Source organism: Sturnus vulgaris, chromosome Z (assembly GCF_052056855.1).
Source record: "Sturnus vulgaris isolate bStuVul1 chromosome Z, bStuVul1.hap1, whole genome shotgun sequence".
NCBI classification, from domain to species: Eukaryota; Metazoa; Chordata; class Aves; order Passeriformes; family Sturnidae; genus Sturnus; species Sturnus vulgaris.
This window is the reverse complement of record NC_142283.1, coordinates 53,068,931-53,095,153: the sequence shown is the minus strand read 5'-3', so window position 1 is coordinate 53,095,153 and position 26,223 is coordinate 53,068,931. Positions and strand designations below refer to the sequence as shown.

Genomic DNA, 26,223 nt, shown 5'->3' with positions numbered 1-26,223 from the left:
TTTGGGGGGCGAGTTGAACAAACACAGGGTATTTACACTGTGGCAACATCAAACTCTTTGGTTGTAACTGAAGTTGTAGAAAAAACCTATTTTAAAATATGGAAGCTTTCATATTCTTCTTACCTAGGAATTCTTTTTGCTGTGTGCTTTCTGTTGAGGCTCTGGGAGTCTCTCTGAGACTGTGATACCTACCTAAGATACAGTTAATTGATAGTAAGTAATCTGATACTATCCAGTGTTATGACTGCCTTTTTCCTCGTGTCCAGGGCAAGTCCTTAGCTGTTGTATAACACACATAATCAGTCAAAAGGGAGCATATTCTCTGGTATAAAGACTAGTTTGTGTGACCTTTTTCAGAGTTTTGATGGCATCACGTCTTCAAATGTTTTTGTAGGCTGCTTTAAAATGTGAGTCTTGTGGCAAAAAATTGACAGAACTGAGTCTAATTTGGATCATATTCTCCAGACATTAATAACTTCTTCGGTTACCGTGTTACAAAATGTTGTGGTCTGTCTGTATGCTGTTTTGGAGGAATATGGATGTAGAGCCTGTCAGAGAACTTGGTTGTCCAGATAATTCACCTACTCATGTGTCTATGTAAAGAGAGAACAAAGGCAGAACAATGATTTTGTCTTTTTTGGTGTCTTTTTAAGTAATGAGTAAATTCTTGAAATGAGGGAATGATCTGTCATTTGCATCTTTTTTTTTTTTAACAACAATCCATGAAATCCTAATCAGGACAAAAAAACCACTAGTAAGACTAACCTAGGGTTTCTTTTTTTTTATTTCTGAGGGTGATACTTCTTTTCAAGCACAATAGAAGTTATTTCGTATTTAGGAAAGTAAGTCTGTATTATAGTTAGTCTTTGTGTAAGGCAAGTCGCTTACAAAGCTATTTGCTTTGTATTAGGATCTCTGCTAAAAATGCCAGCAGCAATAAGGAAGGGAGAGTTAGGAGAAAACTTGCAGGAGTACCAGAGTAAAACCAGTATGAACAGAGTGTGCTTATGACTGCAGAGTATATTTGTGAAAACTTCAGTTAAATGTGGTGAGAGTATAGTCAAGCCCACGCTTCAGGACTGGTCTGCTGTAGACATGTGAGAAGGATCCTGTAAACCTAATAGATGTGCAGTCTCTGCTTAAAGATGTTTGCCTTCTTATCCTCTTATTATAATGGATTGTTTGAGGAGTTCCATTGTTCAGGGCTGGAGATACCTTAGATATTCAACACTTATTTATACATCTCTAAAAAATACCACTGATGACATCAAAACTGCCCCATATTTTAGAACATCCCAGAAGAATATGGGATGTTATAGTAGAATGATCACCAGACAAAATATTTTTTGATAGAGCAAACTGTATGGAACCTGTAACAAATACTGTTAAAACTACAGTTGCTTGAGGAAGTGGATCTCTTGGAGTTGCATACACTTGAGGACAGCCTATATTAAATCTACAAAGATGATAATTTTCTTATTCTACTAGGTTCCCTCTTTATTTAACTTTTGTCTCTGTTGCAGCTGAGACAACTGCACTTCCATCTGAAACAGCATCACTACACAGCTGTTGTAAAAACCTGACCGTGTGGCTACTACTCTGAATGTGGTTAATACATGTATTTATAGAAACCAGAGTCCTTAAGCATTCTTTTGAATAGAATCCAGGTGGAGGTTACAGTTTTTCCATATGAAATTAAAAATACTGGTAGGTTCTCTTTCAGCTTTGAAACTGTAAGTAAACTGAGCACACTCTGGGAATGGCTGAAGTCCATAAACTAAGGGCCCAGTGTTGGGTAGTAAAGTTGGGTTATTGAATTGTTTTTGTCCTGAGCTGATCCCATTGCCCAGAATTCATTGTTATGTGCTGAAAAGCTGATTTTGAGTTTTCAGTTATTAGGTGCTGGTTAGAGATATGTTTAAGTATTTATGTGGAATTTAATTCCAACAGCCTTCTTCAGGCAGGCAAAGTTAGGTTTGGAAACCTAACTTTTGAAAACGGAAATACATAAAAAAATACATGAGATCTGGAAGTCTGCTTTGCTTGCTTTCAGTAAGTATCCAGCTGGAAGTTACAGGTCCTTGATTTCTTCGGACTAATACCCTCTGGATAACTCCTAACAAACTCTCCTTAACCAAAGTTTTTTACTGAACTTGAGCTTGAAGATCTTTACCCGTATCTATTTCCTGTTAAGTTTGCTAGGTGTAATGCCTGTGGAGAATAAGATTGATAGCATTTAACTTTTCATTATACTTTGTTTATTAAAGAGCTCATCTTCATTCTTTATAGTTTATTTCACCTGTATTGCTAGATACAGGCACATTTCCGGGAAAAGAAAACCTCAGGAGATGCTTAAAGGCACACTTTGATAGGTGGTTAAAGATCTTGATTGGCAAGTGGAATGACTGGATTAAGGTCACCCGACTCCTGGATCACACATTAAGATATAAGAATTATTATGTACTTTCTTGGGAGGTCTCTGTAGATGCCGTGGAAGCCATAAAGAGCTGTCCTTCTGCTGGGACTTGTAGTTAATGTGATAGTAATTGGTAAATAGGCAACTTTTTTTACCCAAGTAATGCAGTATTTTACCATATTCGGCGTGATAATTCGTGTTCATGTAAGTGCAGCTTCTACATGTTTTTAAATTAATATGTGGCATGATGTTTCAATACAGTTCTCCTAACAGTGATAGTAGGTAGGTATCAATTGCAGTATTGTATTGCTGCAGCTGCTTGTGTATAGTAGTGTAAGCACAGTGCTGTGTTACATTTAAGTATTTATGAAAACCTTCTCTAGGAATATTTTGAAATTGATAGTGTCTGTAACACACGATGATGAAAATACATTTGAAAGATGCAATCTGTTTATCAACTTATATGTATTTAGAATAGTGATAGTGTTAGATTCAGTAAAGCTGGTTGCTCTATAGTGTAGTTTTATTCAGAATATGTTAATGAAGCCTTAAAGGCTTTTGAAGCATGCCAGTCTTTAAGAGGAATTGAAACTGAAAGTGAAATCTGCTGTTAAGAAAATAAATAGATCTTTTTCTTATGACCGTAGGATCAGAAGAGGTAGTAAAATTTCATAATGAAATTGCCTGTTCAGTTATTTTTGCTCTAGTACATGTTCTAATCACCATTAGGAAATCATAACTGACTTGGAGGAGATTGAAATTCCTTGTGTTTCTCATTTGCATATATAAACTTGTAAATGACAAGTGACCATTAATGCTTAGTAAACATGTAACTTTTTTTCTTTTAACGCACAATCCAGGCAAACATATTTTTAGGGAATCTTCTTAGTGTCTTAACGTAGCAGAATGGGATTGTCATGGTTTGACATGGCTTGGTTTTTAGTTAAAGAGAAAATCCTTTCCTTATGGAAGTGATACTCTGTGATGACTACAAACAGCTTTGAGTGGACCCAACAGAATGAAAATCAGCTGGCTAATTTTAAATCTTGACACCCTGTTAAACCACTTAAGAGACCTGAATATGCCTCTGTGAAATCACATTTAAAAATGAGCAAACCATAAGAACAACTCTCTTGCTTCTGGCCTTTGAACAGGTGACTGGAGCTGGCTGGGCCAGGCCTGCTCTGGCTCAGCTCTGGCCGTGAGCTGCCGAGCCGTGCTGCTGGCACCGTGGAAAAACCACGTGGCTGAGAACGGGCGGCCCTGCAGCCCTTCAGAGAAAAGCAGCAAAAGCCAAGCAGCCAGAGCGGGCAATGGCCAGCAGAGATTATGGCCATCTGCAGGCCTGGGTGAGGTATTAACTGTTTCCGTGCACAGATGAAACTTGCAGACATCAATCCTCTCTGGAGTGAGAGAAAAGAGAAAGGGTGAAGACACGTAAAGAAAACAACGTGGAGACACTGAGGTGTCAAGTGAAGGAGTCAAATCCTAGATGGGAGGAGAATGAGGAGATGTCTTAGTCTTGGGCTAATTTTCTTGTAAGGCTGTGGTGAAGATATAATTGATACATCAGACTTTTTTTCCCTTGTAACTCCTGGAACACTTTGGAAGGATGTGGCATTCTGGCCACAGCCGTGAGCAAAAGCACCGGTGTGGAAGCAAGCAGATGTTGAAGTATCTGTGATCTAATGAGAAGCTTGAACAGAGAGAAATGGGAGAGATGAGAAACCTAGCCTGAGGGATGAGAGAAGAAAACCTCTGTTCCCAGAGATAAGAGAACTTTTGTTTCTGTATTAGAACAGCTCATCGTTAAAATTGCACCCCAAAAGGCTGAGATGACCAGTGGTGGTAGTTGTGAGAAAACTACCAAACTGTGGGAGGGACCTCACGATTGCAGATTTCCCAGTGGCTGCTATTTGTGAAAATTAAAACCATGAGAGAACTGTATCTTGTGGAAGAGTCTCCATGGCATGGCAGGAGAGACTCCTCTTCCTAAGTGAACTGAAGAAAGATTATTTAAAAAGTGGTAACCTGACTGAAAATAACAATTTTTGTCTCATTACGTTGTCAGTAGGAAAAGAAAGAAGAGCTGGGGGGAGGAGAAGTGTTCTGAAAGTTTATTCTATTTTCTTATTATTTTTCTTCTAGTTCTGTTAATAAAGTTTTCTTTATACTTTAAAGTTTTGAGCCTGCTTTGGCCCTTCTCCTAATTCATATCTTGTAACAAAAAATGAATAAATATTTCTAGTGAGTGTACTGGTGTTAGGCCAGTGCTTAACCCAGCTCAGGGATAAAACTGTCTGTTGTAATTCAAGAAAAATCATCATATAGTTCTGCTCTTCTGTGTGAAATGGATTTCTTTAAACACTTTTCCAACTTTGTTATTCCATGCATTTCAATGATAAAATAATGCTAGGCATAGATATACTTGCAGATTCATATATCAGTTCTTGCAAGTCAAAAAACATGTGATTGAATCTACTGGTTGAGTTTCTATGGTACTCTACTTTGTTTCTAGAAGCAGACAGGATTGCAGTGTATCGACTTGGTCTAAATTTATACAGTTGCTCGTAATCAGGAACATATTTCTTGCTCATACAGGAGGTCTTTCCCTGTGACCTTGCCAGATATTACAACCTGCCTCGTGTGAAGTGCTTATGGTAATCTTACATCTGTTACTGTGCTTTGAGACTTAAGTGTGACCTCACTAGTCACAGAATAATCTAGTGTCATGAAATATTCCAGTGAAGAGTAAAAATGATAAAAAAAGAGGGGAAAAATCAAATCACTTTGGCAAATCATAGAATGATGTGGGTGTAAAGATCATCTTGTTCTGAATGCCCTCCCATGGGCAGAGACACCTTTCACTGACCAGATTGCTTAAAGCCCCATCCGACTTCTCCATGAACACTTCCAGGAATGTGGCATGCACAGCTTCTTTGGGCAGCCTGTTGCAGTGCCTCACCACCCTCACTGAAAAGAATTTCTTCCTAACTCGTTATCTTTCAGGTTTTAAGCCATTGCATCTTGTTACTACATGCCCTTGTAAGAGATGCCTCTCTATCTTTCTTGTAGGCTCCCTTTGGGAACTGGAAGCTTGCAATTAAGTGACCCTTAAGCCTTCTCTTCTCCAGGCTGAAAAATCTCAATTTCCTCATAGGAGAGGCACTCCATCTCCGTCCCTCCAATCATGTTTTTGTTGTCCTCTGGACTCATTCCAAGAGATCCATGTCCTTCCTGTGCTGGGAGCCCAGAGCTGGATGCGGCACTGTAGGTGGGGTCTCAGCAGAGCAGAGGGGCAGAATCCCCTCCTTAGCCCTGCTGCCCTCACTGCTCTGGATGCAGCCCAGCACACGTTTGGCTTTCTGGGCTGTGAGTGCCCAAGGCTGGGTCATATCCAGCCTCTCAGCCACCAGCACCCACAAGTCCTTTTGGGGCAGGGCTGCTCTGATCTGTTCATCCTCAGCCTGTGCTGGTACCAGGAGATTGCCCTGACCCAGGTGCAGCACCTTACACCTGATCTTATTAAAGCTCATGAGATTCCCATGGACCCACTTCTCCAGCCTGTCCAGGTCCCTCTGGCCGTCCCATCCTTCAGGTGTGTTAACTGCACCACTCAGTTTGGTGTCATCTGCAGACTTGAGTTGAGAGTGCACTCAATCCCATCGTCTGCATGAATGAAGATTAATTAAATAATGTTTGGACTTCGAGCCATTGACCACTACTCTCTGGATGCCACCATCCAACCACTTGTCTCAACCATCTGATAGTCTGATTTTTTTATAAATTTATTCTGTAAATTAGACAACTTTATAGTCATTAGTTTATTTGGTTGATCGTTTAGTTCATGTTCATCAAAGCTGACTTCACCAAATGACAGAGTATTTAGGATTGGAAGGACCTCTGGAGGTCATCTAGTCCAAGTCATACCCACCAAGGCAGGGCAACTTTGAACAGGTTAGTAGGAACAAGTCCAGGTACGTTTTGAATGGCTGTAGAACATTTACCTAGCTATTGTTGATAATTCAAGGTTTTCAGATTTACATCTTTACTGAATTTAAAATGCAGTACCTGAAAGTACTTTTCTGTCAGCCTGTACAGGACTTGTCTTGAGAGAGCAGGAACAAAGGCAGGAAAGCAAAGCTCTCATCTGCTTGTTGCTTACATACCTTTGGTCTACCAAGAGTATATATTATAAGGTTATAATATTTTCCTCCAGCAGATTGACTTTCAGAAGATTTCCTCATACCGCAGGATTCTAGGAACGACAATGTAATCTCTGCCATAACCTGTACAGTCCAGTTGGAACAGAAAAATGGAGAAATTATGTGTCTCCAGTAACATCCAATTTATTCATTATTTCAGAATTGGTCTGTTTTGCAGATGTGCTGCTGAACTTTTTAACCATTTTGCAGTCCAAGAAAAATCACTTGGGAGAGCTTAGTCTTAAATGTGGCCTGGAGTAGTGATCAGAAGCAGTAGCAATGTGGATATCCCCTCCAGTGTGTTTTTGCAGTATCATTATATTTGTCTTTGTTTTGGGTTTATTTGTACTTTGAATATAAGACTACTGCTTTAGCTTGTTAACAATGAAAATGCTTGTGGTGTGAAAAGCCCCCAAGTCTGGGTTGTAATAGGGCTGCAAGAACACTTCTATGCCCTTTGTGAAAGAGTTGTCGTAAGTATAGGAACTTTTGCCATGGTGGGACAGAAAAGGTTACTTACACAGCTTGCTTCTCAGTATGAAGCACTAAGCCTAAAGGCCCGGGCATACGAGGTGGTGTTGGTAGTCACCTGGACAATCGCAGTTACTGGAGATTTCTGCTTTAAGACTTGCATTTCTTTTAATAGTTACAGCATGAAAATCTTTAGTATGGTTTTGTGTGCTGTGTGTTGAACTGGTTTGAAAAAGGGCAGCTGAGTAAGATACTTTCTTATAGCTGTTGATCAGACAGCTGTCTCAGCTTCAATTGCTTTGACTCCAACTATGAATGCTCCTGTTTACAGGTCCCAGGTGTGGGTACAGTTATCAGTTACATCAGTTATTAGCAGTACAGAGAATTAATTTTTTTTTTGCAAGATTCTAAGTTCATGGAAGAAGAGCAGATTCATTGTTTGACTGTCAGCTTATGTTTGTAACTATCCCTTGCCTTGAAAAAGCAGAGGGGATGGAGGAAGAAATACGGATTCCAGTTTCGCCTATCCTGAGATCATTTGAATGTTAGAGAAAACTATTAATGAGAAACTGGAGAGGTGCTCCTTTTTCTTTCTTTTCTGTTCCTTCTTGCCCACTTTTTCTTGTACGGATACTGCCCATAAGCTTAGGAAAGCTGTTCTGTTTGAAAAGATTTATGAAACATCAATTGGTGTTGAAAATAACACCTATTTTCGAAAAAAGGGGTAGATAATTTTTTTGTTGCTAGAATAGTTTGGAAAGACACGAGTATTTTAGTCATGCATGTTTTTCTCCACTGCGGTGTGAAGTAAAGTGCAAATAATACTAATGTTGGTATTTCAAAGCAATGCATTGTACTTTCAGGTGAATCAAATCTCTGCTTCAAAGATGCTCTAGGTCATTAAGGGTATTTAACTGAGCAAAGCAGCAGTACTGTTTCATGTCTTTCCTAGTGCACAGCTTGTCATTTTTTGGTGTTTCTTAGCTTAATTGTAGAGATGACATCAGTTTGTAGAGATGTCTGTTTCTAGTTTCAAGCCTTACAGTGATTTTCACTGAATGAAATTAATGGCAGCAGTTATCTTGAAGACTTTGTGTTTTCATATACTCAAGACATAGGTTTTTATTTATCAGTAAAGTATGGCTTGCCTCTTCTGGTCTGTGCAATTATTGTCTATAAAAAGATTTAAAAACTACTTAGATGCCTTAAGGTAGAGTTTTACAAGTACACATTTCTTTTTGACAGCTAGAAGATGGACACACTTTATTTGACTACAATGTCGGACTAAATGATATAGTTCAGCTTTTGATACGTTCTGATTCTGAAGCTCCTACCAGTACATCTGTGACAGATCAGGATGGAGAAGTCAATCCCTGTACTGTTTCCAACTGCAAGAATAAAGTCAAAAAAACAAATAGTGGATCACCCAGTCAGCCATCTACATCGTCTCGTTCGTTTCTCATTGATCCTGGCATTGGATTGTACAAGGTATGTACAAACTCTGAAAGCTTGCCTCACTCTTTCGGATTTAATTTTATTTTTAGAAAGGTATTTTTTTATTGTATCAAAGAGTGTATCCTCATTGCTTAATTTTATGATTTAATTCCCCAGTTTGGCTTAAATGAAATTCACATAATTTAAACTGACCCTTGGAGACATGAGCATGTCCCGTGGACCAAACTCGCTTTTCAGGAGAGTTCTCAAGCTCTTACACACTGTGTTCTTCAAAACACATTCTTGAAAAAAGTTAGAGTAGCTGTGAAACAAATACTTTCTTGTGGAAAAAGGAAGCTAATAAAGAAAATGTCTTAAAGTGTAGCTTTTGCCCTTCTTTTTTCTTCCAGCTTGCCAAATAATTGTTTTAGTACTAATGTTTCAGTGCTGCTTTAGAACTAGATAAATTGTGGAAATACACAATTTCTTAAAGTTATATGTTGCATAGTGATACCTTTTTTAATGCAGGTTTTTTAAGAATTGCAGACCTATTATTCATTTACTTTTGTACCTTGTTGAATTTTTCAGTGTTGTCATGAAGGATTACATCAGAGTACCAGAAGTTTAATTTAAACAGAAATGGGGCAGTTTCCAGATTGCTAGCTTATTGAATGTTTATATATGAATGTGTGAAGAATGTATGTATATGAATATATCTGTGTATATCTATCTGTAGGGAATTATAGTATTTCACCTCCTCTTTGGGTGTTTCTCTTAGATAAGACATAGCCATAGCAGTAATTATTTGGCTGGAAAATGTCCACAATTACAGAGGAGGAAAAGGAGGTTGAGGTTGCTGTAAATTAGAAGACTTGCTAGGGTGTTGCCTTAAGTCCTTTAAGAATTCACAAATCTGACTGAGAAAACCATGAGCTGGGCCTCTAGCTGGCTTATCTTGCACCTGGCTCAAGGAAGGTCTAAGGATGGATGGAGTGATGTAAGGAGTGAAGCAGAGGCCACATAGCCCTGGGTTGTTTCAGTGGGGTACAGAGGAGCACCTGCACCAGCCTTAGCATCAGTCCCCCTTCATCATGTATAACAAGCCTTGCTAAAAGTCTCTTTCCTTCATGGAGATACGGATGTGCACAAAGACTAGAGAGCATTTACTGCCATCTCAGCAGATGGACCAAAGTGCTTATTTTGCCTTTTGTATCAACTGTAAATTCTGACCAGAAGTTACTTAGATCTTCTTCATTAAGTCCTTTTTTTGCATGGTAATTTTCACATACCTAGGAATGCAGATGAAAAGAGAACATGTCTGTGTAACACCACAGTCATCACAACTCCACCTGTAACATGAAATTGTTCCTTTTGGGTAGGACCAAAAATTACAATATAGAAGGAGTATTTTTGGGATAAAAAAAGAGTGAGGGAAACACCTCTGCTTGCTTGGGATAGATTGATGTACATTGTCTCTCTTCCTCCCCTGAAGGGGCACATTTAGGTGGGCTTTGTACCTCCCAGTTGCATTAGAGCAGGCCCAGGTATATTTATTCACACATACATGAATATTTATTAACCTTTAAGAATATTTATTATTATTATAGCTGAATATGTATTAATATATATGGTTGTTTATTAGTTTATATGATTATTTATTAACATATGAATATAGGTATTTATAGTGCTAACAAATCTCTGTTACTATTACTTTCTGTCATGACACATATTCACACTCTGTGGTTTGTGCATTGCTCACTGGCAATCCTGAACCCACCTCCTGTCGCTTCAATAAAATGCACTATTGGTGAATCTGGATTGTGGGTATTACTGAACATAGCCAGACTTAGTGCTAAATTAATCAGGAATCAAGACCAGTGGCACCCAGACCTCTGATCTCTGAAAACCAGCTGGAACACTGGGGGTTCATTCTCCGCCAAATTTCTGTAGCCTTAATACAACAGAGGTTGCCGTGTGTCTACAAGATGATTTCAGTTAGAGTTCTGTTTAATCTGAGGAATCAGGGAGTCACAAAACCAGTAGTTTGAATATGGAAAAAAAAGCTCGTGTGCTTCCTTTTTCTTTTATGTTCATTTATTACCGTGGGAAGAACTTCAGTTCTGAAGCTTTACAATTGATCAATGAATATAAAAAGTAATATGAGAAATGATAGGGAGATGGGACAACACAGGAAATAGACTGATCTGAGGAAAAGAGTACTAAAATGTTTATTTTTCAAGAATGTTAAATTTCAGTATGTCAAATATCTTAACTGTTTTGTTCAGGGTTAAATCAGAAAATAGAACAGAGAATGGTGATATTGGCAAGCATACTCAAGGAAACCTATTTCGTCAAGTGAACTGAAATTTTTGTGATGTCTCATTCCAGAGACCTTCATTACTTGTGAAGTGATTACTTTTTTCAGTCAACAGCGTGTTTTCAATATACCTAGAGGAAAAATTAAGGGTATAGTAATTTCACTGTTTCCTATTTATAGATAACAATATGAATGTATACAGAGGATTTCTAATTACAATATTTGAAAACTTTGAAAAATTTTTTTTTATCTGGTATTGTAGTTCAGAGGTTATAAACTTATTTAATAGAAGTTGGTAAAAATGGCCTAGGGCCTAATAAACTAAGGAACATTAGGTGGCTAAGTAAGTGTATATATTCAGTGATTTTGCATTTCATTGTCAAACAATAAGGAATAGTTTACTTACTGGAAGAAATGTTTTGTTATAACTTACTCTGTCTGAGCAAAGTTTTGTGCCTCGTTGGATCTTCATCCAGAGCCATACTCAGCAACTTACTGTAACTTACTTTATGCTGTGGAGAGTCTGAACCTCTGTGCCAGTATGGTTAGTTGGTATGAAACCTGCAATTAAAAAACTATAAAAAAATAATGGTAGAGTTGATATTGTAAATAAAAGTTAATTATAAGAATTTAATTATTGTTCGATGGTTGAAACAGTGATTTAAACAGAGTTCCTCTCTGTTTAAATTGTATATTATGTAAATTGTATATTGTCATTGTATATTATGTAATCAGAATGTTTTAGCTTGTTTTTATTGCAGTTATACTTGACATCTGATACAGTTCCAGGGGCTCTAAAGGACTAGTAGTGGATGGATTTATGTGCAACTCTTGTTCCTTGCTAAGAATTTAGTGGTGTCTGGTATAAGAACTGGGAGGCCATCCCAAGATGGACTTGGCATGAGTGAACAATACTACCTTGGCTAAGCAATAGCCAAAAAGAGGAATAACAGGATGAGTTGTAAGAGAGCAGTTACAGTAACAGTGGTTTGGGCATACAGGAATGTTAGAAAAAACAAAGCTAATTCAGAAGCGTGTGTGTTTCATTTTCTGATTCTCACATGGTCAGTTTTTCATTCAAAAAACACTGACTGCAGTAAAAGCATTTTAGCCAAGCACACTAGCTTGGAATGAAAATCACACAAATGGAATTTGTCATTAAAATCAGTGCTTGTTTAATACTGTTCACAAATAGCTACCAATAAAACAGATCTTAAACCAAGCACCACTAACACAAAATAGTTGTATTATGCTCCTCAGAATTATGTGGTAATTATTTACTCTTATCTTTGCAAGTATGGGAAGTATGTTGTGTAATTATTGACACCAAATTACAAAAGCATTTATTCTAAAAGAATGATTAAGGGAGTTTGTATTGATGTATTGTTTTATTATTATTTTTAAAATTTTTGTTGTTCTGGATGTGGATATGATGGATTTTGACTTGGCTAACATGGCTTCTTTGGCACTTCTGTAACTGGTTGCAAGAAGTAGCTGCAGATGGGGAATCCTTAAAGCGTGTATCTCATTCAGCTGTATTTTGGAGAAGAGGAAGTAAAGCACCACTTTGAGCTGCAACTAGTTCAAACATGTAAGATTGCACAGGAAACCTTCATGAAGGTTTCTTCTAGAAGTGCCAGAATTCACTGTTTATATTTTAAATAGATTGATAGATTAAAAATAAGGCTGTCCTTCTCTGATTTGTTTATCATGTGGCTGAAACTCATCCTGGTAATAAGCTGTACTTTGAATATTGTAGATTCTAAGAAAGTAAAAATAAAAATACACACTGGTATTTTACATACGCAGAAGAACAAAAACATTAAGTTTGGGAAGTTATCTGAAGAAGAGGAATGGCAAGAGTAAAACAGGAAGTATTCCTTTAATGGGTTAAACTTGTTAGCTCAAACTGCTGCCAGTTATGCCTTCAGATACTGAAGGATTGCTCCACTCTAAATACTAAAACGTACTGAGTTTTGCTCCTGTGAAAATACAGTAAGTTATTCATATCTTAGACATTAGCCTTTGGAGTGTGTGAGAGTAAGTGTCTGTCTGGCACAATGTTAGTACGTGACCAAGACTGTAGCTTACACCATATATGAATTTATGTATATGCATATCTGCATGTGTCTCATATTGGTAATTAAAGACTTTTTATCTGCAACAGTTGTGTTGTAATAATTTTTTTATAGTTGGTGTACTGTTGAAGTGGTTTTTAAATCTTTTCTTTCAGTATTCGCTGTATTATTAAAGAACATGTGTTTATTATCTGAAGACCTGAGAAAATACAACATGATTTAGAATAGTAAAATGGTTTAGTTGCTTAATACCAGTAATACTGTGAGTACAGAAGGGAGAAATTCTGGAGATGAGTTTCATTTCTTAACAGTCATAACCTTTTGGCTGACTGTGATGGCAACCTTGTTAGATTTCTTTCCTATTTGTTCTTGAGTCTTTAATGATTAAAAAAATCTTGCAGGACAGAAAGGTAGAAAATTATTCCAGGTTGGAGACTCAGGAAGATCTGTAAACCCTTTGGTTTTGAGCTAGTATTTTAATACTGTGTGTGCTTTTTATAGCCATAAAGAACAGTTGGTGAAACAAGAGGAAAGGATAATGAAAGAGATCAAGCTAATTTCCAGATTTGAAGGAGAAAAAAGTTAGTGTTGCTTTTTAAAATTGCATATAAATTATATTTATCTTAGATTTTAATGAAGGAAGAGTAATAAATATTGAAAATGCAAATAAAAGTATTTATGACTGCATATTACTTGAAATTGCAAGTTACTTGAAATTGAAATAGTTATTATAGTTAATTGTTTTACTGATAACAGAGTTAAGCAGTTGTCCAGTAAGTTGGCTGATTTATTTTTTTCTAAATTGTTGTTTTATAAAATAAGCATAAATTCATTATTGAATTTTCCTTTTAGATAAATGAATTGGTGGATGCCCGTGATATCAACATTGGAGCCTGGTTTGAAGCTCATATAGAAAATGTTACTCGAGCAACAAAGGGACATAAGAATGGTAAAACTCAAGGGAAGAGTGGTAACACTTACAAAAGGACTAATGGAAACTTAAATCAAGATCATTCTAGAGAAAATGCAAATAATTTGGACAGTACACCTTCCACATCTTATTCAGACTGTATGGACACTGATGAAGAAGCTATTTATCATATCAAATATGATGAGTAAGTGCTCCTGATACTATTTTGAGGACATCACATGTTATTATTTGGTTTGTATAAACCAAGAATTTCTTGAAGAAGTTTGGAATCAAAGAGAGCAAGTTCAATATTGCAACCAAGAAAAAAAAAACCTAAAAAATTTATAACACCTTTCAGTTGGATATAGCAAATCCATTGGCAATAATGATGTTTTTCATGTCTAAATATTTGTGAAGTATATGTATCTTCTCCTTATAAGAATATCCTTTCTACATAAGAATATACATCCATTCTACATAAGAAAAAGAAAACATATATCCAAATTTTTACTGTTTGGTTTTTCAAGCAAGGGTTTTCTTAAAATTTTTTTAAAGATTTCTTTCTTCTGTATATGGATTTCTTCTAAATGGAGCTGAAGGAGAGCTCTCATTGAAGCAAATTGTTGTTACTTAATTTGGATTTATTGTATTCCAAATAGAGTAATTGTGCGCAAATTTTCAGATCTGTATTTATAGTAGAGATTTGTTATTGAGAACTTCATGACTGAAGACTCAAAACTGATCCTGAGCTGGAGAGAGGGCATTAAGGGTGAGGTTTTTTCAAGTTAGTTTGGGGTTTTATAGTCCCATCTCTAGTCATAACAAATTCTAGAGCCTGCAAAGTGTAGGTGGAAAACCTTGAGTTTGAAAGGATTTTGTATTTATGACCAGGCTTTGTACCACTTCTTTTGCTTGAGAAATTGTTGTGAAATTTTTTTGGTAATAATATGTTAAAGCCGTAAGCTAACCTTCTAAACAAATAAAATTTTAAATGAGTTGAGTATTTTTAATTTTTGATACTGAGATTAGTAAAAATGCTGTAGTTTGTGGAATGTAAGATTGAGGTAGAAGGATGCATAGTATATTAAATACTAACTAAAGGTAGATTTCCAAAACACTTTTTTACGGTAGCTATTTCTACTTCGCATATTTTAGTATGTAACTCTGTATCTGATTACAGAGAGCACTTTTTGTTCACAGTACTAGTAATAGATACAACATAATGCACTTTTTTGACTCTATGCTAAGTTTGGATTCCATATCTGCGACTTTAAGCTTTTTACTTAAGATCTTAGAGAATTAAAATAGTGGAAGTAGAAATGTAAATACTTCCGTAAACATTGCAAAAGATATTTGAAAATAACATAGTCAGCTATCATGATGAAAACGAAACTATTTTTCCTTAAAATTAATGTCTTTCGTGGTATGATTTCAAAGACCTCTCTTTAATGTTATCTAATTTTACATTACTGTGGATGTATGTAAGTTAGCAATAGGCAAAATTTTCTGAGAAAGTGTTTGTAACTGTTGCAGTGAAATTATGGGGTTTTTTTGTAGATGCTCTTATTTTTTATGGGTTGGAAGTACAGAAGTAGGAAAAGTTTCACAGCAGTTCTCATTTTTCTTTGGTGTAGTTTTACTCAACTAAAAGATTGACCTCTGTTTATGTGTACTTGCCTTTCAGCAGGTGAAGACAGTCTTTACTCCTAAAAAGTGGTTATGTATAGCAGCTCTGTACACTTAGCCAACAAAATAGAGTAAGGTACAAAAGCATATTGTGGCATGATTATTACAGTTAAGCTGATCAGTCTAAGATATTAGAAGGTAAAGCTTTTGGAAAGAAAAGTTACTGGAAAATGCAACTTGTACATTTATGAGTGATAAAGGTTTTGGTGGATGTTCCTGATACAATTCTTTTGGGGTTTCACTTTTTTCTTTTAGTATTATCCAACATGCACGTTCCTATTGTAACTACATTTGTGCTTCTACCACTTTGTTGTCACACATTAGTGTTTACCTCTGATGTCTGTAGACAATGCTTGTACTCTGCCACCTCTTTTCTTGATGTGAGTAAGTAAGAAGATCATGGTGTGCTTTGACACACAGTTCTCTGGTAGAGAAATAGATTAATTTACGTCTTCACTCCTGTTCTTCAAGCTTCATATCTTCATATCTTTCTGTGAGTACTATGCCCTGCACACTTATTTGTGCGTGGGTGTTTTGTTTTTAAGCTTTGGATTAAGCATTTTGCTGCCAGATGTACTTGGCATTTTCTATCCTTGCGGTATTGTTTTGAAGAAACTCTTCTCCCTTTTATGTCTGATAAATGATGGCTCTCATGGGTGACATAGTTTCAGCTCCATCTTTCCTACAACAAGTATTCTTACATGACACAAAACAACTCTCCATTATCTGAAACAGAGTAAAAATTACTTACAAATGGAAGACATAAGCCTGGTACCAGTAAAGCCATCGAAATTACTTTAATATGTTGAAAGGACTATATGTCAGAGGTGGGCACAGGTGTGCAACTTCTCAAATCGCAACTGATGCTTTTCTGTCTGTTATATCCTTCCAGTTTGAAAAAAAAATCACCCAAAGGTTACAGTTGTGGGATAGGTCGCTGGTAATGCATGGAATTGGTCTACTCTACACCCTAGATTAGTATGTTCTCCTATAGCAGTTTTCCTTAAAGGATGAAGCAGGACTTGTTCTTTTCTTGAGAAAGCCGGCTTTAGCAGCGGTGCTGCTAGATTTACATATCACAAGTCCTTTATAAAACCTAAATGCTTTGATAGGCAGTTTTAGATTTCATGAAAGTGTTCTTCCTCTGAGGGGCTCATTTGTTCATTTGTTCCTCTTTCTGTTTCCTGTTTAAATAGTGTAGTATGTGTGAATGTGACAGTTCTTCTTCAAAGAGTACAGTTAAGGGAAATTACCCTTTCTGGGCAAGAATTAATTATAGTAATCTCAAAGGGGTAACTACCTTTTGACTAAACAGAGCTGTCTTACCAGCTGTGACAGCCACAGATAGGAGGTACTACATATTCGTCTGTGATTTTGTAGATAACAGCACTGATGAGTCGTTTCTGTAGTGGCTTTCTCCCACCTCTTCTACCACCATGCCCCACCCCAGCTATGTGTCTAGTATTTAACTAAATTGCTGCAATAGTTATAGAGAGAAAACCTAGGGCCATTGAGAGGAAGAGATCTCATTTTCAATTAAACGAGTCTTGATAAGTGCAAAGGTTTAAAAGACTTTTACTTTTTTGAGAGCCCTAATTTCACCTGTGAAGAAGAGACCAAAATAACAGTTTTACCAATGCTGGCCTTCAGGCAGTATCAAATTTCTTGGCATCCGTTTGTGGCTATGTAACTTCTGCATGACAGTCCATCTGCTTTCAATTTCTGAAAGCAGGTTTTTCCTTGGTGGCAGCAGTTTCAAAGTGTACTCCTGTTTCTGTCAGTGTATCTTCCGCCCCTTAGACTTTATTCCCAGTATTTCCATTTCACATTTGCATTTGTGGGTATTATGAGGAGCCATTAAACTCTTTGAAGTCAAGGATGTGCAATCAGGTTTCATACAATACTATAATATATTTCTTTCTTCTGCTCCCAGCAACTGACTTAAAATACAGAAGAAATGAACCTTTCTTGAACCTAAGAAAGCCAAATCCTGATTTAAAAGGAGTTGTGAGGAATCCAGCACATGCTGAGATTCTAAAGTTAACTGAGATAACTGTAGGTGATCACCACATTTTGCTTTAAGAACCACTTCCAAATCAGAAACAGGACATTTCATTAGCTGAGTGGCACCATAAGGACATGTCATATCAGCATTTGCCCTTTCCTCTTACCTTATTGTATTTCATATTTGTTACTGGTGTAGGACTGGCTATAGCATATTTCTTCTCAGGGAGAAAGTTCTCATTCTGCAGGTATTAGCTTCTTGATCATTAGCTCCCCAAAGCAACAGGATGACTTAGGGATTTACCCCAAGTAATTGGATTACAATCAAGTAATGTCTTTTCCTTTCTTTTCTTGTTTCAGTCATTTGTAATAAAGTCTTTCCTTTTAAGAAGGCTCTCAGCAGAAGCCCCAGGGAGGCTGGATGTTTGTGCAGCATGAGAAATTTCAGTATGACAACTTATATGCAAGTACAGATTAAGTATGACTCAAGTGTAGGTAACTTTTTTCAAGGCCATTGGTTTTAGCTGATGATATTCCCCTCAGGTTTTATAACAATCAGAGATTTTTATTTTAAACCATGAAGTAATATCTGTGTCATATGCTGTAAAGTACTCTGTGGTTATTTCTTCTAGGGAACTAATTGCTTCTGTTTACTTCATGCTTGATGTGAACTGTGGAGTGATGCTTTCAGATTTTAAAGGTGTACGCACACAAACATTAAGAAAATTAGGATTTCACTGTGTTGCCACAGAGGTTAAAAAATTATAGTTATCCTGTGTGGCGGTTGAAGCAATGTGCAAGACACAGTCTTAGAGTACAGACTATTCTGAGGTGATGAGGAGAAAAGTTCTAAGTACTGCCTGGTCAAAAAAACCACTTTCTGCTTGAATGTGTAATCCACAGTTGAAGAGATTGTCAAGAGGATAATAATATTAAACTTACTGTTACTTTCTCAAGGAATGGTTTGAAGATTAGACTAGCTTAATGGGTCTATTTTCTGAAAGTTTTTAATATGAAATTTTCAAATACAGGTAGTAGGCTGGGATTGAATAGATTGTATCTGAGAATTCAAATAGATCACAGTACTGATAAATTGATTTTTGGAGACCAAAAGACATTATGGGCTGCTCTCAAATGAGGTAGCCCCTACTTCTTTCTTACACTTTGCTTTCTAGCTGTGTACATCTGATAGTGAAGTTGCATTGAATTTTGTGGTTATGTGACTGTATAGTGAAGTGCTCGTTTCCTAATATATCTAAAAACTAGTATTTACTAGGTGAGTGTTAGTGGGCTTTGTCATTCATCAGTCAAATTTGCCCAGTGGGGCTGGATATGGGAAAGATTCCCTGCTTCTTTGAGAGGTAGCTGCTTTGTGCAGCATTAGTGATCATACATGATGCAAACAGTTCTGTTTTGTCTTCTGTGAAGAAATGCCAAAATACATTCCTTTGCATGCTGTGTGTTTCTCAATTAACCTTTGTAAATGTTTAACTGAGTTATTTGACTTTTCTTTGTATGCATCAAACACAGGAGAGAGTGTAAATTAGGAGTGTGCATGCTGTCAGATTCCAGATTCTAGTTTCAGACACTGAACTGAGGAGAGGGATTCCTTTTGAAGGACATGAATTTAATGGCTAGAAACATGACAAAATTATGGGACTATAGACTGTAATTTTATTATACCACTTACTTCCTTTTGTTTATGTTGGAGAGTTTAGAATTTCAGAACAGGAAGAGGAATAAAAGCTGTATTTTCTGCTAAGTAGAATATTAGGACAATCTGTTCCTAAGGGTAACACATGTTTTTTCTTACCTCATGTCAGTCACAAACCTTGTTTATAATTAGTCTGAGTGACTACTTGGAACACCTCTCTTAGCTATATAATTTTTTTTTCCAGTTCCTAATATTGGTGATTGTTTTGTTTATTCATTTACAATTTTTACCTCATATACATAACTAGGCTATGCTAAAGTAGTAAAGGACCTGCTATGTCATACGTATTTTTTCCATATATCCTCACTAGAAACTATGCCAGCAGAATCATTCAGACTTGAAAGTATTTTATGGGAGCAGCTGTACACAGCTGCTCTTCATTCTAATAAGTCTATTACTTGTAAGATTCTTTGTCTCATTTGCAATGGGTTTCTGACTGCATATTGTCAGTGTTTGTGTGTATTATGGTCAGGATTTTGACAACAGGCGTTAACTGTCAGAATTTGATTTCTAACGATGTAGACACCTTGTGCAAACTGAAAAGGACATAGTTTAAGGAGACAATCTAGGTGTTTCTTATGTCTCTCTAGAAAAGATTTGAGCTAAGGGAGCGAAGTTTTGTTGTCCTAGTAGGTGTTTGAGACAACTAAAATAATACCAGTTAAACTTTTTTTTTTGTTTAAAACTGATTCTTAGCTGAAAAAATAGTGTGGTCAGTGAGAATAAGATTGAATTTTACTACTTATTAATTTGTTTTGAATTAGCTGTAAGTGTTTTTGCACTCCTGAGGAAAGTTTTTTCAAAAAGTGCGTGACTTGTCTGCTGTCTAGTGAAGTAAACCTGGTTTCCACTATATTGACGTTACTTAAATTTGTAATACAGCAGAATTGTATTAAAAATTTGAGTGTTCTGCATATTTCTTACACTTCTGAACTTCTGTTCTGATACTCTTATTTCCACATTGTCTGCCTTCAGGGTATCCATGTTGTCCACACATCGCAGTTGAGTAAGACTAGAAGTTACTTTTCCTTGAAACTCAGAATTAAAGTAATTAGGAAAGTAAGATGGTTCTCTTCAGGCTATTAATACAGTTTCTCAGTGTTTAAGCTGCTTAATTCTGTAATTATTCATTGTTAAGTAAGGTTCTCAAAATCTTGTTTACGTTCCATGTGACTGATTTTTATCTTTAGTAACACTCAGTATGCCTTCCAGTCTGTCTTTTGAAATATATTACTTGTTTTTCTTGTAATAATGAATTATCAGACCTACTGTTTTTTTGGAAGTGCACAGCTTTGCTATCCCAGTGATTTTTTTTTCCCGTTCATAATTGTGGCTTACATGGTCTTCCAATGTACTTTTTGAAATACTGTGTTGGCTTTCTCAAATACTACAGCAAAACTGGGCTGATTATTTCCTCAGGTTATAAGGGAGTGGGGTGGTAGGAATCTGGTTTTCATCCCATTCTTAGTCAGATTTACCTCGTCCAAGAGTTCGTTGCTTTCTGTTTCTTTTTTTGTTTGTTTTTGCCCTTCTATTCCTTCATTCTGGGGTTGGAAAGAATCTTTTCTGAATTTTTTGATTGAGAAAATAAATTATACTTTCATTTTATTACTATTGGGAAATAATTTTAAAAATTGTGCATCTGCACTAACATGCCTCACGTTACTAGTTACATACTAGTATGGAGAGTGGATGGGGAGGTCTTTACTTTTTGTTCCCAGAATTTTATCTTTCCAGTTCTAGTTGTTCTGTTAACAGCTGGGAAAAGTGTTAGGGGACATGTTGAAAGGTCTCAGTAAATTGAGCAGGCTTGGGTTTATTCTGACAAGGAACTGCTATGTGTCCTAGCATTTGAGTGTTTTAGGAACCACAGCCAGCCATCTGACTATAGCCAAGAAATACTGGAATGTTTACTTCATGAATAATTCTTCGCTATGGAGACCGTTTACACAGATAGGAAATCCCAAGAGATCTTTTCTATGCTGGTGTTAGAAATACTACAGGGAAGAATTAAATTAGAGGAATATAGAGATATCCTATGGGCAATATTCATTAACCTCTTATGATTATGCTTACTGGTATAGCTCCTTTTTTCAGTATTAGTTGCCAAATGTCCTAAAACCATGGGAAACCAAGAAACTGTCCACAGCTTTTTTAAATGTAAAAGTTTAATTGTACCATATAATCTTCATTTCAACTGTACCAAATTTATACTAGTCTAATTAAAACATTGCTGTGAAAATGTTTTTGTTTTTTTTTTTTTTCTTTTGAGTGTGATCTTAGTATTTTAGTAGTAACTCAATAAATGAGAAAACACTTGGAGCATATGTTCATGTCTCACAATAGTCCTTTATTAAAACTTCCCAGAATGGACAAGAATTAATTTTCACTTAATTCCTGAGGTTAAAATACCATATTTATTCTCTTTATATTTTGGTTTATCTACATAAGTCCACATACTCATATCTTGTGATTCTATGCTTAAATATTATTCATGCATATTTAAGAGGTTAGATTTTAAATTAATGTGTGAATTTTACAAATGGCATGTTAAACTTTAGGAAAATTAATGTGAGGTAGTAGAATTTTCTAATGTGAGCATATTTTTTTTCCATCTTTAACTAAATTATGGCATTAGACATCTGAGGGCACAAGTTTACAGTGAAAATACTCTTTACTTAATAGCATAATAATGAATAGTGGTACTGAGCTTAACATACAGAGTTTAACTCTGCAATTTTTTAGTTTAACTCAAAAACTATGGCAAATACTGCTTCTGCTGTTCTGCCTGAGGTATCAGTTATGGACTAATGTGCAGGGTTAAATATCTGCTAGCATTCACCAGAACCATGAAAATATTTCTCTGTGTGAAGGCATAGCAGTAAAAACATTGAATATCTGTAATCTTTCGCTAAAGAAAAGAAAAATGTGGCAAAAGAAATCTCTTTTTTTCCCTAAAGTTTGTAAGCTTGCATTTTTGACCAGCTGATTAGAGGAAAAGTGCACTCGGTAGAGTCAGACTTCATTTTCTTCCTTTGGAAAACAGTTTCTGCTTAAAAAGGGTGTTTTGAGGCTGGCTTTTGGTAAGTGATATTGTTCTAGTCAGGCTGATAGGCAATATTTTTGCTTGGGTTTTTTCATGTGCTACTTCCAAGAACAATGGTGGAGACATTGTTAACGATGGCAATCTTTGAAATTCCTCATCAGTACAATAGAAAGGATCTGTTCTGAATTGCATAGAAGTGAGAAAGATAATATTAATCTGAATTTAGGGAAAAACGTATGTCTGAAGCTCACCCAGGAAAAACAGATGCTGACGACATTGTACTTTCAGAAGAGAATAGATTTTTCAGGATAAAGTTAAGTTTCTATGAATGTCAAATCTTGTAATTCACTTTTTTTTTTTAAAATAGTGACATGGGATCTTCTAAAATGTTTACTGGTTATTTTTATGATCCCATATGTGGGATTCCATTTTGATTATTTCACTGTATACATAAATGGTGTCGATTTTTGATCTATCTTCTCTAGTTTCCTGATGTTTAAGCACTATTTTGGATTCAGAGTTCAAGTAAACTGAGTCTTTATTTACTATGTTCTACTTGCTGTCTTCTACAAACTTTAGGAAAGGTTTACTGTAAAACTTTTGGAACTGATTAGTAGGTCAGACATAGCTGTCTTAAGATTTCAGTAGCCTGTTGTACAGTAACTTGATGTTATTTAGGCACTCAATGCAATAGGCACGATCTCTGTAGTTGTCTTTTGCTTTGTCTTGTTACCTGTAGGTGAATCAATCATGTTTTTGTGGATATTGCAGTTAAAATATTAATAATTAGTATAGTAGGATGATATGGTTGTTCTTTTAGGTGAAAGTTGCATGACATGAAGACAAAATCTCAAATGTTAGCTTTTCAGCATGCACTGAGTTTGGAAACAACATGGGAAAAAAAACTTAGGAAATGTGGAGAAGTTACATCATATGAAACTATTGTTTTGATAGTGACTTGATCCCAAGCACCTGTCTTTGTATGATGTAAGTTCTGTTGTGCAGAATTTTATAATTAGAATCTAAAAATGTGGTCTAAAAACAGGCTTTGTATTTAACTTTTGTAAGTACTTAGAGATATGATCTTTTACCTAGCCATTAGTTTATCTGAAAGTACACCCACTCTTAAACTGTTGCAGTTCATGCTTCTTTAAAAAATCTATCACTAAATTTCCCTCATCCCCCAGCCCCCCAGCAAAGTGGTGTGTTAGATTTAAGGCATAATAGAAGGCATGACTTGTTTAAACTTGTCCAGTTTCATTGGCGGGCTTTCATTCAACTGTTCAGTAGTTGACATCCTGATTTCAGGCTATAGTCTATCAGTCTCATGATCTTAAAGACAGTAGTTTTAGTATTTCATCCTGTAGTAAGTTGCAATGTGCAATTTTCCCAAGACCTTGGAATATTCTTCTTCAGTATAGGGGGAGGCATGTTGCAAAGTGGTAGAGCCATACTTTCATTAAGTAAGATTTTGCCGTTAATATTTAACTGCAGTTTGATAAAGGTATATTAATTTAACTGAGTGCTCTTGGTAAAGTGCCAGTAAGTGCATGATGAAAATACAGTTCAAGATACATCATCCTCAGTGTTGTTTGCTAAGAAGGGAGAATGAATAATTTTAATAGCAGCTGTTTATTTGCAGTAGACTAATTTCATTTCCTCTGTTGAATTTGTTCTGTGAGCTTAGGTAGTATACTAGCTAAGTGATAGATTTTTATCTGCCTACACATAGTATGAAAAGGAACTTCACTTTAGCATTTTTAATTTTTTTCTTACCAGCTAGCTTTTTTTTTGCAATTAGTATTTTGATCATGTCTATATTCTGCTATTTTTCCAGCACATGTGCAAATACAGGCTCTAGTATCAAGTAATAGTTGCCTCATTCAGAGGAATATAAGAAAACAGTAGTGTTAAAATCAAAAGCATCTCAAATTTGAAAAGGTTTCCTTCCTGCATTGGGATTTTAGTCAGAGTGCTGTCAAATAACACTAAATTATTGAGAAGTGCATATAGATTTACTTAGTTGTTTTTTTTTTTTTTTGAGAAAACTGATGGAGGCTATTTTTCCCATTTGAGATGAGATAAATTCTTAGTCTGTATTTAGAGGAAAGCTATATTTTAAGAAGGATATTAGGTCAAATTTTATGGTTTTTGTGGGCCCTAGGAACATGTAAAAACTTCTGCTTCTGAAAAAAAGTATCTGTGATTTTCTTTTTACTGTTGCAGGACTCATAATCACTGGTGTTGTCGGTTTTGCTTTTCAAGGTACCCAGAAAATGGCGTAATAGAAATGGACACAGTTAATCTTCGACCCCGAGCAAGAACCATCCTGAAGTGGAGTGAGCTAAAAGTGGGTGATGTGGTGATGGTTAACTACAATGTTGAGACACCAGAAGAAAGAGGATTTTGGTTTGATGCAGAAATTACCTCTTTGAGAGAAATCTCAAGGACTAACAAAGAGGTTCATGCTAAAATTCTGCTGGGGTAAGATTTGCTTGACCAACTCAGACAATCTCTACATATCATATGAAGTGTGTTTGGTTTGGTTTTTTATTTGCTAGTCACCACTAGATTAATTTTAATGTCATACTTTGATTCCACAGCTGTGTGAATTATGAAATTACAGTGCATGGTTTTTACAATATGCAGTTTTCACTGTAAGTCAGAATTTTTATTTTTCCTGAGACTGCTGGAGGCAACCATGAAGTTTTTTTATGTATTATGTGTGATTCAGATTGATAAGAGCATGTTCCAGTAATTTTTTTTAGATAATTGGGAACCCCTAGGTCTGAGTATGAGTCATCTCTGACAGTTTGAGTAAGTCTCTGAACTAGCTAAATAAATTTTTTAAAAATAAACTATTTATATAGTATTATAACCTCTGATAAGTAAAGTGTGGAGCTGTGGGATGTGGGAAGTGCAAATTTTCATTGACTGAGAGTACCTGAATATCTTTGTTCTGTTTTACTATTTCATTTGGAAACTTCCATACAGTTCTTTAGGAACAGTGTTTTCTGGAGATATCCTTAAGATATTGCTGTCAGTCAGTTGTGTTATTGCCTCCTTAGGGATGAACAAATGACCAGTGGTTGCTTTAATGTTGCTGTGTCCCACATTTACTCATGAGTGTTACCATTGTTCCAGGAGGGTGTTCCTGAAAATGAATTGGACTACAAGCATACCTTGTAGTTTTCTTTACAAGAAAAGAGAATGTTGTATCTGTTGGGACATGGTTACTTGGGAGAGACACACAAAAGTCTCTGTGAATCAGGTCTAATTCAGTATTTTGTGTAAAAGTGCTATCTTACCCGGTACTGGGAAATAGTAAAGACATTGGCTTTGACTGTTTTGGGGATGGGTTTTAATTATAGGAATTTTATTAGACAATCTCAGTGCGTTCTAGTCATCTTTTATTAAGTAGAGCAGGCACATGGACTTGTTTTGTAGGCAAAGCAAAAAAACCTCAAACTTGAAATACAAAGTTAGGGAAAAATGAGTATATATTTGGAAGTATTAACTTGAAAGAGAGAAGAGATTAAGAATTGGAGGACAGTATCAAACTGTTGCCTACGTGGGTTCTTTCAGAATTTTCCCCATCTATTAAAAATAGGATAATCAGAATATGTTTTATATTGGCAAAAGGAAGCACCTGGTGGCTAATAGAAAATTCTGGTTGGAACTCTATAGGGTAGTCTTTTCTATATCTAAATAAACTGATAGTTATGCTTCAAACTAGAAGATGCTAAATTCAAATACTGTCAGTACTGTGGCAGGTACAGTAGGATTCCCTGTGATAATTACTATCCTCTGAAAGGAGTTGGGAGGAAAACAACACAGTTGACAAATACCTATTCTAAGGTGACGAATTTAAGTCCATTTTTCAGATGGAATCATATTTCAGAGAATTTTCTTCCTAATTAAAAACTCTGGTTTCCTTTAAAT

General features: G+C 36.0%; 1 protein-coding gene across 5 annotated transcripts in view; it reads left to right on the top strand.

The window, feature by feature from the left end:
- UHRF2 (ubiquitin like with PHD and ring finger domains 2) overlaps positions 1-26,223 on the top strand; it is a 78,643-nt gene that overhangs the window by 6,714 nt on the left and 45,706 nt on the right. For all 5 annotated transcript variants that reach the window (XM_014876149.2, XM_014876075.2, XM_088155875.1 and 2 more), the window contains exons 2-4: positions 8,338-8,580; positions 13,774-14,036; positions 24,547-24,765. In XM_014876149.2, the coding sequence (XP_014731635.2) occupies positions 8,338-8,580; positions 13,774-14,036; positions 24,547-24,765 (725 nt within the window). The remainder of the gene's footprint in view (positions 1-8,337; positions 8,581-13,773; positions 14,037-24,546; positions 24,766-26,223) is intronic.